Source organism: Micrasema longulum, unplaced genomic scaffold, assembly GCF_059751315.1.
Source record: "Micrasema longulum isolate JH-2025_06_02 unplaced genomic scaffold, ASM5975131v1 h1tg000284l, whole genome shotgun sequence".
NCBI lineage: Eukaryota > Metazoa > Arthropoda > Insecta > Trichoptera > Brachycentridae > Micrasema > Micrasema longulum.
This window is the reverse complement of record NW_028277488.1, coordinates 783,705-796,058: the sequence shown is the minus strand read 5'-3', so window position 1 is coordinate 796,058 and position 12,354 is coordinate 783,705. Positions and strand designations below refer to the sequence as shown.

At 32.7% G+C, this 12,354-nt stretch overlaps 1 protein-coding gene across 1 annotated transcript in view; it reads left to right on the top strand.

The window, feature by feature from the left end:
• The window catches only part of Dscam4 (Down syndrome cell adhesion molecule 4), a 226,023-nt gene that overhangs the window by 161,014 nt on the left and 52,655 nt on the right, over nucleotides 1–12,354 (top strand). The window contains exons 12-14 of the mRNA XM_088224468.1: nucleotides 1,405–1,698; nucleotides 2,418–2,537; nucleotides 3,153–3,326. Of these exons, the coding sequence (XP_088080594.1) occupies nucleotides 1,405–1,698; nucleotides 2,418–2,537; nucleotides 3,153–3,326 (588 nt within the window). The remainder of the gene's footprint in view (nucleotides 1–1,404; nucleotides 1,699–2,417; nucleotides 2,538–3,152; nucleotides 3,327–12,354) is intronic.

The following is a 12,354-nucleotide window of genomic DNA, read 5'->3' as shown; positions in this document are numbered from 1 at the left end:
AATAAAATATTCTAAAGTAATACAACAAGAAAATCATAAGTACCATTTCATACAGCCGGGCAAAGTGAACAAAAAACTGTATATATTATGAAATGCATGAATAAATAAATATAATTACCATTCACCATCTTTGAAAAAGTTCAAAATGTTTGTTCTATAGGAACAATGCCCTACACTAAATATATCAGATATGTGGGAATAACCATTGCCGAGTTCATGAAGTCTGTTTAATACGGCATTACAAGTATACACTGTCCGTGAATTGTTGCTACAAAACGGTGGCACCTGTCTAGTCATTCTTCCAGGCACCCTGAAGTTGATGAGAGATAATAATTCAGGGCAATCCCACATTGAATTTACAATCTTCAATAAATTTAAAAGGCCTTTAATTTTTCTTCTATCGTTAAGTTCTTATTAAGTCGTTATTGAGTTCCTGGTTCCATTCATTAGTATTTTTTTATCTTTTAATTAAACTACAGTGAAACTTATTTGTGAGTAGTTCTACGTAAGTTCCTTTTCTAAAAATTTAATCAGTAAACTTTCATACAAAAGCCATTGACACATTTCTGGTCATACGGCTTTAGCTTGGGATCTCAGCAGAATTATCGTTCCAAAGTTTTCATGTAATTTGAATTATTTTTTACCTAAAACTAGAACGATTTTTGCTTCATTAAACATTTTATTGTCTTTTGATTCCTTAAGACTGTTCAAATACCTATATGAAATATTAAGTCCCCCAAAAGAAAAGCTTTCTTCAGGAGCAATACTCAAAATTTTATTTTATCTAAGAGAAGAGACCATTACAAAGGACTGCTGCGAGACATCGCATAGCAGGCGGCCCCCGTGGTGTAGCGGTCAAGACGCTTGACTCACGCACGGAAGGTTCCGGGTTCGATTCCCGGTGAGAACACGAAAATTAAAAATGTGATTTTTCTCAAGCCTGGGTGCTCTGTGATGTAATTCGCCACTGTAATTAGGCCTCCTGGCCTGTTGTGGTGCAAAAAAAAAATGTAAAAAAAAAAAAAATAGTTTTATTTATTTTAAAATATTTGCGACAAACAACAAGTGTTATACTTTTTTCAATTTTATTAATTCATTTACAAACTATTTTTGCTATGCATTTTTGTTTCTCTTTTTTATATTATTTTGTACACTTGCCAAACATAAGTGCCCGACTTTTTTTCAGCAAGTTTCAGCCTGAAATGTTCTATTTTTTATTTTGTTTATGTATTTTTTTCCATTTTAAATAAAAGTTACTAATTTAACAATTAAAAAACGATAAACGGTGTATGCATGGTGCTGCGTATTGTCTAGGTGGTGATACGCAAGTAATATTTATGTTACAATGCCTATTTTCAAATAAAATGTTTGCTTCTTCTTTGAATTGCAATTTATGTTTTTCAGTCCCGCCGAAGATAATGCCGATCCAGGCGATGACCAACCTCCTACGCGAGGGCATGCGCGCGGCCATTTCCTGCCAGATCCTCGAAGGGGATCTGCCCGTCGCCTTCCGCTGGGAGAAGGACGGCGCCCCCTTGCACACGGGGGGCGCGCAGCAGGCCACCGCCAGCCGCCTGGACGAGTTCTCCACGCGACTGGTGATCGACCAGATCACATCCGTCCACAGCGGGAACTACACGTGCGTGGCCAGCAACGTAGCCGGGACCGAGAAGTTCACAGTGCCACTCACAGTCAACGGTAAAAACACCAACAGTTAAATAAACAAAAATCAAGTTAAAAAATTAGTGGTTTATAACGGAAGAGTTAAAAATAATACTAGCCATTGCTGATATTAAATCAGATTGTATTCTTCATAGGACTTGTTTTCTCCACAGCTGGATAAAGGCCTCTTCCAAACGTTTCCACTCTTTTCCATCTTCTGATTTTTTCATCCATGTTCTACCGGCTATTGAGGCTATGTTGTTGGCCCATCTTTTTTGTAGCCTACCATCACCTCTTTTAAAAAATGCAAAGGCTCATGGTCTTAATTTTATTTTTCTGGGTGTCCACTTGTCATCATTTTGTCTCGCCAAGTATCTTATCCACAACCATTTAAATTTTGCCGTACGATTCGCCTCGTACTGGTTCGCCTCCTGATTTTTTCATTTCTTATTCCGTCTCTTAGGCATACATTCATCATCTGTCTTTCTGGCTACTTTTCTGGGTCACAGATATGGTTTCTAGTTTTTAGCTTTCTTCGTCTTACTTAATTATCTAATCTCTTTTATGTATTTTCTGTTCGTTCCACTTAAACAGTCTTATCATTTATAATTTGTTTTTTTTATGAGTCTATAATATAGCACAAAATAATTCATCATATTAATTCAATCTCGTGAAAATAATATCATTATAAATGTAATGATAACTCAATAAAGAATGACTCTCTAGTGTTTCTATTGTAACTTGTTTGTTTGAAGTGGCTCCAAAATGGACTGTGGAGCCAACAGATGCAAGCGCTGCTGCAGGACAAGATTTATCTCTTCACTGTGGAGCATCCGGTCATCCTGAACCAACTATCACGTGGAGGAAAGCAGTTGGTAAGTTGATCTTTTAGCGTACACTTTTTTACAGTTATGATCAGTACTTTCTGACAAGGTGTAGCAACTTTTGGCAACATTTTTCATTAAGAAAAAGGAATTTACTTGACTTGGCCATATATTTAATGTGCTTGCTTTTAAAACCCTTGTCCGTGCTAACCTATTCGATTATTACTCACATAGTCTAACGACATTATTTCGGGTGAAATGTCGTTTAAATAACTATAACAAACTAGCAGGTACCAGTCGACTATCAAATATACAGCGATCAAAATGTAATTCTAGACTTTAAAAATAAGTTTGTATGGTACACTTAACATGTCAACAATTTTTTTTTTTTTTTTTAATGTTATTTGATGGATAAAAACAAATGTTTATTGCTTTCCAGAATGTCACAAATATGACAAAAACCACGTCATTTCATCACGCCGCGCCGCGCCACTTAAAAATGACTAATCAGTAAAAATGGTCAAAACACCTCGATCAAAGACCTTTACAACTCTTGAGCTTTTAGTTATAAGGGGTTATATAAATCTTAACCTAAATCAACCCAAAGTATTCATAAGTCCCAGCCGTGATGAACCTCCATTTACATAGTTTTTCTGTTTTGTCCAGGTGACACTCCCGGGGAGTACAAGGAGTTCCTTTTTGAACCCAATGTGTCCTTATACCCTAACGGATCTTTGGTGTTTACAAGGATCAGCAAGGATAGCGAAAGTCACTACTTGTGTGAAGCTCGCAACAACATTGGATCTGGAGTCAGCAAGTTAATCTTCCTCAAAGTCAATGGTAAGTGCATTGAAATATTACGCAATTATACTTTTTTTTTAAATTCTACTTTTTTAAATAAATTAAACGCCCAGAGGACTTTTTCATTTCTAAAAAAAATCAATAGGTTACAAACAAAACATACAGGTGGCAGGTATGCCTTTTGCACTACACGAGTTAAAAGTACCTATGTAAACATTATCAATAAAAAAAACAAGTTTTTAAAATGTACAATAATAATAAAATAAAACAAAGTAAATTAAGCGTGCGATTCAATTCACATACGTAACATATTATATACTGACATGTTATATGCTGACATACACAGATATAACACCAGACAACAACAACACTATCATATTGAAAAAGCAAAGACAAACACAGGACAGTCAAAAATACTACATAATGGACTTAAACACTACAACGACTTACCTTACTACTTGAAAACTTTTACTGGAGACAAATTTAAAATCAATCTGAAAAAGGACATGATGACTGAACTAACTAGACTAGACGAGACATAAAATAACTAGACAATATAACATTTGTAATGTAACCCTAACGGGTTTTTTAAAATTGTAAATAAATAAAATAAAAAAAATAAAAAAAATATATATATACATATACCAGTGCGAACCGTGATTTATTTATTAGGTAATCTACAAAAAATCATCAATAATTTGTATCTACATGGCGGCCTCCGTGGTGTAGTGGTCAAGATGCTTGACTCACGCACGGAAGGTTCCGGGTTCGATTCCCAGTCAGAACACAAAAATTAAAATGTGATTTTTCTCAAGCCTGGGTGTTTTGTGATGTAATTCACTACTGTAATTAGGCCTCCTGGTCTGTTGTGGTGCAAAAATAAAATTAAATACTTCGATAAATTAATAAAATAAGATTGTAAAAAACATATAAATACACAATATTATGTAAGTTATGTAATTATGAATGATTATTTTTTTTGTGGTTCTGTAAAAATGAACTAAAACAACAATTATTATTATTCACGCGATATACGTAGATTTATTTTATTTTATTTTATTAGGGAAATCAACTGTTCTACATACATATTTTTAGTAAACAAACAGATATAGTGTATAAACTCAGAACTAATAACAGATTTTCACATAGTATACAAAGTTAGTAAAGAAAATATATTAAATATCAAATAAATACATATAAAAATGTTATTTTCATGTACTCAATAATCAAAGATTTTTTCAATATTAATTTTAAGAACATTAAGTTACTGTAAATTGGGCGGGATAAGGACAAAAATGCTTGAAGAGAGGATAAGGAGGGGAGGGGAGGTGTACATATTTATTATTATAATGTCTACTAAGTTACATAATACATTTTTAGTGTAAATTTTAAATCTGACAGAGTGATAATTGTGTAATCTATATTTTTAAATTTTGTATTGTACATTGAAAAAGTCCTACGAAAAAAAGCATTTTTAACATACGATGTTTTACTTATTGGTACATGAAACAGGTGGTACCGTCTTCAAATCCTGGCTGGCACATTTATTGTTATTAAACCAAGCAGCTCTGTACAGTCAACCATTCCTGTCATAATTTTGTAAAGCAGTAGTTGGTCCGCACACACTCTACATTATTTTAATACAATACTTGTGCAAAATTAACAAATACCACAGACATGACATTCAGCAGTAACTGTCAACACTGAGCACTCGCTGATTCTTTTTTAAACGAATAATGCTAAAAACGGCCACTGTGATAGATAATAATATGTCAACGGTATCCTATCAAAGAAAAACAGTCCTTAGGAAATAATGTTCGAAATACTAGTTTTCAAATAAAGAATCTTCAAATAATATTTGTTATATGAAAGCTTGTTTTAGTTATAAAAAAGCTGACTTGGGTTTGAGATGCAGAAAAATAGTAGATGAAAAACAAATGGTAAAAAAACATTATTTAAAAATATATTCCATACTTCTTTTGGCCCTCAACCGAGGTTTGAAATTTATCACTGCCTGAACATGTAGTTAATTTTTAAATTTAAATTAATTTCAACAGAGAGGGAAAACGTTTTTGAGAAGGGAATATGGAATTCTATGCATTTACAGGGATTTTGACCTGTCATTGGCTGGTTTAAGTGGCCACTTTACACACTGTTGTTAATTATTCATTTTGTTAATTATTCATATTGATAAAATTATTTTTTTGTAGGTAAAAATTTGAACACGTTTTAAAACTACTGAAACGCAAAAAGTTACACTCTGCGGAACGGATTCCGTTGAAAGCCTGGCTATAGCGAAAACAATGAATCATTTAAACAATGCTGCCCATTTTTTACAAAACAAAGTGAGACCTTATTGCGTTAAATATTATTAAATATAAGGTTTGACGCACATAATAAAGTTTAATTGGACCGATTTTCTTACTGAAATACGAAATGACCGTTTTAGCACAAAAAATCGACTTTTTCGAAAATTTCAAGCTCTGGTTGAGGGCTAAAAGTAGTGTCGTTTTTTTTTCTTGCATTCCGAGTAATCAGAAAGGCAACTTTTTAGACCGTTTTTATTTTAAAATTCGGAAAAAAAAAATCGGTCCACCTTAATGTTCACCGTAATTAGAATTACAATAAAGTGCTCTTTGCACCACTGGATGTGGATGGGGAAATGACGACGATATTTTAATAAAATGTAAGGGTATTTTTTACGTTATTTCCAGCATATTACAATACTTTTTACACCAATTATTCATTTTACGGTATGCAGCAACAAATTTAATCATACATTACTTCCCCGGGCAGATTCGTTCAAAACTACTTTTGGTTCTGAGCGGTAAAATTTGTTGTGTTGAGTAAAACGGCTTTTACCGTAAAGGGTGTGCAAAAGTATTCGTATATTTTTATATGAATCCTTTTGGCTCTTAAATCTTTACTTTTTGTGTAACTGGGTGTTTAAAGACAGACAAGAAAAGTGAATTATTCAATGTTGATGTAGCGATGTTACGGTATTTTCAGTACAGTTGTTCTCGGAGGTATAAAAGTATTTAGAATGAGTTTAATGTAACCAGCGCCAGTTAAAAAAAAAATGCATTAAAAATTTCAGTATAATTCATCTGACTAGCTGGAAAATTCATAGTGATATATTTAAATATTTAGGAATTTATATAGATGGGAATTTAAGATGGACTAATCAAATCGAACATATTAAAAATAAATTGAAAAAGCAACTTTACTTTTTTAAAACTATAAGAAATATAATTAGCCTAAAAGAACTTATAAATATATAACGCAATAACTCAATCTGTTTTGGAATATGGGATAATTGGATGGGGATGTGCAAATGACACACTGATCAAGCAAATAATAATTGCACAAAAAGCTTTAATAAAAATCATCTTAAGAGTCCCAATCAGAACTAGCTCCCTCGGAATATTTGAAAATCTTAATGTAAAATATATAAAACAACTTTTTGCAAAAGCTTTGTTACTATACGCACGTAAATGTTATTCTCTACCTTCCGTTACAAATATAAGAGTTACTAGATAAAAAAATACAAAATTAATACAACCTTCGGTCAAAGAGGATTGGCCTATTACTCGGTTAAAGTGTACAATCTACTTCCATTATCCATAAGGACAATTAGTAAGTTCTCACAATATAAAATTGCTATTAAGAAATGGATAGTGGAGGGGGGTTGCACACGGATCGATGAGTGGTTCAAGCCAAATAGGTCAAATGTGGGTACTGTTTATGAAATTTGTTCTATTGGTCTATATAAATTGGTTGTGTTTTTTATGATTATTTTACTTTATATTGTTTATTATGTTAGTGATATTAGAGGTTAATTGGATTAATTACGTTTTTTTGTTGTTATTATTAACATATTACAACAGAGATGAAGAACATTTAAGAGAAGCTAAATGGCTGGTTTAAGTGGCCACTACTACATTCAGGTCATAAGCCCTGTAGATGCCTAGACTCCTATATTACCTTCTCTTAAATGTTCTTCATCTCTGTTGTAATATGTTAATATAAACAGCTTCCCAGGGAGTTGAATCCAGTCCTTGTCTACAAAAATTTGGACAAACTCAAAATATTGTTGATAAATTACCTGGTCCATGAAGAAGTATAGAAATTGAAAAAATAATGTTTTCAGGCGTTGCCTAGTATGTAGGTGAAATAATTCAATTAGATGAATCTCTCCCGCATAAATAAAGGTTTCAGCTATTAAACTTCACAAACATCAACAGATGAAAGAATTGAAGGAATATAGATGTTCAAATATAGGCAGAATAGTGAATGTTACACAGTGTGTAAAGTGGCTACTTAAACCAGCCATTGACAGGTCATAAGCCCTGTAGATGCCTATACTTCTATATTACCTTCTCTTAAATGTTCTTTATCTCTGTTGTTATATGTTAATATAAACAGCTCCCCAGGGAGTTGAATCCAGTCATTGTCTACAAAAATTTGGACAAACTCAAAATATTGTTATTATTATGTTAACATTTTTAAATAGCTAAAAGCATGTTTCACATTTTGTAAAATGTTTTCCTCTGCACGGAACACCCCAGTGAGGGAACATTATTCTGTATGAAAAAAGAATACAAACAATCTAAAAGTATAAAATAAAAATTAAAAAAATAGAATTGCAGTAATTCAATTCAAATTAATTTTTTTTAGCAAATTAAAATTACAAATAACAAAATATTTTAGGCGTTATTTTGAGACAAAATATCAAACCAGGAACCCTGCCCTTCATTCCGTGTTACACTGATTGGTTAGTATAAATCACATTGAATCAGTCCAACATCGCTTGCTTCGAAAAGTAGCGTGGATGCTTGGACTAGAGAGAGGTAATTATTCTTATGCTGATATAGAGTCTATGTTCAACGTACGTCAAACGTAGAACTAATATTGATTCCATATATATGTTCGGCAAACAAAATGGTAAAATCGATGTTCCATCGTTACTGGAACAAGTCCATATTCCGACTTGTAGGTTGAGAAACAACCGTCTTTGTCGTATTCGTAACTCGAGACAAGATCTGAACTTTTTTGGTTTAAGTTTAGAGCGATTTAAACGAGCACTAAATAAATAGTCCGGATCTTGTCTTGATGTCCCTTATGTTTTTCAATGCTTTTTTTCTTTTTTAAAAATGTTTTTGACTGTTATTTTATTGTTATATTTAAACCCTATTAGTTGTTTAAATGGACAACGTCCATCAATAAATAAATAAATAAATTAAATATTTGATCACAAAGTTTATGCTTTAAACATAAATAATACATTATATTGTATTTTAACAGTGATTACTAAATATTACATTGAACCTGTGGAGCTAATAGGTCAAGACATTTTGTCATGTTGTTCTTTTAAAGATGGAAAGTGTGAAGGGAGATGTGCAAATTTTATAATTATAATTGACGCACTCGCAGTTGATCACGAAAACATCGCTAGAAATACCAGCATCATGGCCATTAGACTATATTTCAAAAGTTAATTCGAAATTCCTTCCACTGCGCTGCGCTGTCATCGTAAAACTCCGGCGAAATTCGTTTTTCCGAATAGATGTAGTGCGTAAAATAATGTTTACATATTTCATGGCTAGGAATATTATTATAAAGGCTCCCAGATGTGTGTGACATTCAATTATTGCGAAAACCCACCAGACGATGTTAAATCATGTGACACTCTTGAACCTTTATCACGCGCAAAATACAAATGTGTATTTATAATGCGCAGTTCATATATTGAATAAGTTTTGCCTGTATTTTTACAAATTTAAAAGTGAGTACATGAAACAAAATGATAAAGGTTACATGTCATCCGAAAGAAATTTTCTGCTCTACGAGATTTTGTGTTTGCTTTTGGGTTACATGAATAATTTTATTTTATTACAAAGCTTCAAAATATAATGTTAAGTAGACCATATGACGTTTCTGTTGACCCTTTTCAAGAGGTGAATAGCAACAAGCCATATTTTAGGATATAACTTTAAAAAAGAAAAAAACCGTAAAAACTTACGCGAGAGCGACATGCAGACTTAACTCTACAATGCCCATTGTAGACGATTTGCTACATACCAGACCGCGTAACTTCAGAAAAACGTTCCTCATGGTAAGCTTTAAAAAAATCCTAATATTTTTTTTCCAAAAAGTCATTTAAAAAATACTTTTTTATGATCTTAAAATGGAGTGAATCTTAATTTCTCAGACTAGTATCCCTTCCGCAAACCCCTTCCCCTCCCCGACAAAAAAATGGGATAAAAACGTATTTGACCAACGAAGCGATACGCACCAGACGCGGACAGGGGAAGCGGCTCGGTAGGAGAGGAGTAGGGGTTTGGAGGGACTGCTTGTTCGATAAATTATTTCCTACATTTTCAGACGTTATTTTTTTTAAATGACTTGAAGCTTTCCACGAGGAATGTTCCTCTGAAGATTCGCGGTCTGGACCTGAAAACCGTGTATAAAAGTGATTTAAAACATGTTTATTTTTCGGCCAATAGTTTATTATAATATATTGTAATCATATTAGCCATTATAATTTATTTTAAAAAGTCACCACCAGGGTAAAAATTTTCGATAAAATTGAAAACAAAAAGTCAGTTGCACGTATTCCGTCATAAGTGTAATTGAGCTAAAGTTAAAATTATATATATTTTTTTTTTTAAGATTTAAAGTTATAATTGTTTTCGCAACTTTCATTATTATGTAAAAAGATGTTCATAAAAATCGCTGTTTCTTGTTATCCTTACACTCTTGTATTTTTTAACCTTTTAAATACCAATGTAGCATATTGTCCACATAAAATAAAATATGAATTAAAACTGAAAAAAATATATACATATTTTTTCCAGTGTTTGAATAAAAAATATTAATAAAAATATGTTTTTGCTCAGAATTAGACAAGGTTAAGTCCAATTTGGTCCTAGGATTTAAAGTGATGAAATTTGTTCAAAAACAAAAATATATGTACATTTAAATGTAAATTTTATTTGTATTCACCTCATATTACGGTACAAAAAACTACACAAGATCTCGAACCTTTTGTTGTCTCAAGTAATAAGAGCTTTAGGCGTGAAAATATAAGATAAAATACAATTTAATTAAAATAAAACATTTAATCTGAAGACGTTAAACACGGACACAATCGGGTGAAAAGTGTGGCAAGATAAATGAAAGATGAAGTACAAGGTGTGTTCAGAAAATAACGGGAACTTTCGTTTTTTGAAAAAAAAAATTGTTTGTCTACATTAATGTTGTCCCCTTCAAATCAGTCCCCGTTAGATACTATGCACTTGTGCCAGCGCTTCTTCCAATCCTCGAAACACTTCTTAAGCTCGATCTTTAGGATAGCCTGTAGCTCGTTCAGCGATACGCTTTTAATGTCATCTATGTTTGTAAACCGACGGCCCTTTAAAGTTCTCTTTATTTTTTTAAATAGTATTAAGTTACACGGAGTCATGTCTGGTAAATATTGAGGCCGGAGCATCGTTACAGTATTGTTTTTGGCCAAAAATTCACGATCTAGCAATGAAGTGCGAGCAGGTGAATTATTGTGGTACAAAAGCCATGAATTGTTTTGTCACAAATCCGGGTGTTTTTTTTCGGATTGCTTCACGCAATCGGCGTTGAACTTGTAGGTAGTACTCCTTGTTGACAGTTTAACCTTATGGCAAGAATTCATGATGCACTATGCCATTAAAATCGAAGATTTTAATGGCGTGAGCCAATCAATATGCCAACATTATCAGCAACTTTTCTGATTTTTTTTGGTAGTCGTTCATAACCATTTTATTCACTTTTTCCACGTTTTCATCGGTTGTTGATGTGCTGGGGCGTCCGGGCCGTTCGTCATCTTCGAGGTCTTCACGGCCATCTTGGAAACGCTTATACCACTCGTAAACTCTTGTTTTACACATAACAGACTCACCATAGGCTTTTGTTAACATTTTACATACTTTGTTTTACTTTATTTCATTTTTTACACAAAATTTGATACTAATTCTTTGATCGATTTTTTTTTGACAAACGATAATCGCCGAGCTCATAAAAACACGTCTTAAAGGTTGCGTTTCTTGTCACATTTTGTTGTCCGGTCAGAAATTGTATTATATATTGTGTTGTGTACGTAATTCGTGCTGTGTTAGGTTTATGGTTTTTGTAATAATACCGCTAAAGAGCTGTCATAGACAAAGTAAAAAATGAATACCGCTGCAAATTTTAAAATATTTTAAGGGCATGTATACCAACATAATAAAAATAATTATTTACAATCGGACTCTCCAAACCCGCGAAATTAAAAAACTCCCGTTATTTTCTGAACACATCTCGTATGTGAAATACTCGTGTGGGCTTTATACTATCTACCTATATCCACGCACAAATGGCGGGATCTGTACATTATGTAAAGCTGAGACAAGCATTATCGACAAAATCAAGAAAGGCTGCGTTGGTTCGGACATGTGAATGGTCAGCGATAGAACAGCTAAAAGAGTTTACGATGCGAATCTTGATGGAAGCAGTAAACGAAGTAGACCTAGAAATACATGGCTCGCTAAACTTCATTAAATTCTCAAAGATGGACAAGTCAAAATCAATTATTGTTGTACGTGCATCAAAATCATTTAAAATGTTAGGCTTTCTAATACGAGTATGTAAACAATTCAAAAATTCAAGCACTGCCATGGTACTGTATACTGTAAACGGTATAGTTCAATGTAGGTTGAAAAAATAAATTATTTGGTCCCAGGTGGGCTACATTATAGAGATAGATTATCAAAAATCAATAAGCAAATTTTTAAGATTAAAAAGAATAATGCAGATAACCAAACAAAGTACCTTACCAAACATAAAAAAAAAGTAACTTACAAACACTTACCATTTCACCAGTTTCGCTCAATCGGCAAGAACATGAGATCTCTCCAAGAAAATAAGATTATATTGTATGGATTCACCTTTATAAATGAAATCAAAAACGTTATCTATAAAATACCTTACTGTAAAATGGAACAAATATGACTTAAAGATCTGGATTTTATGAAATAAACAACTCGTTAGTGAAATA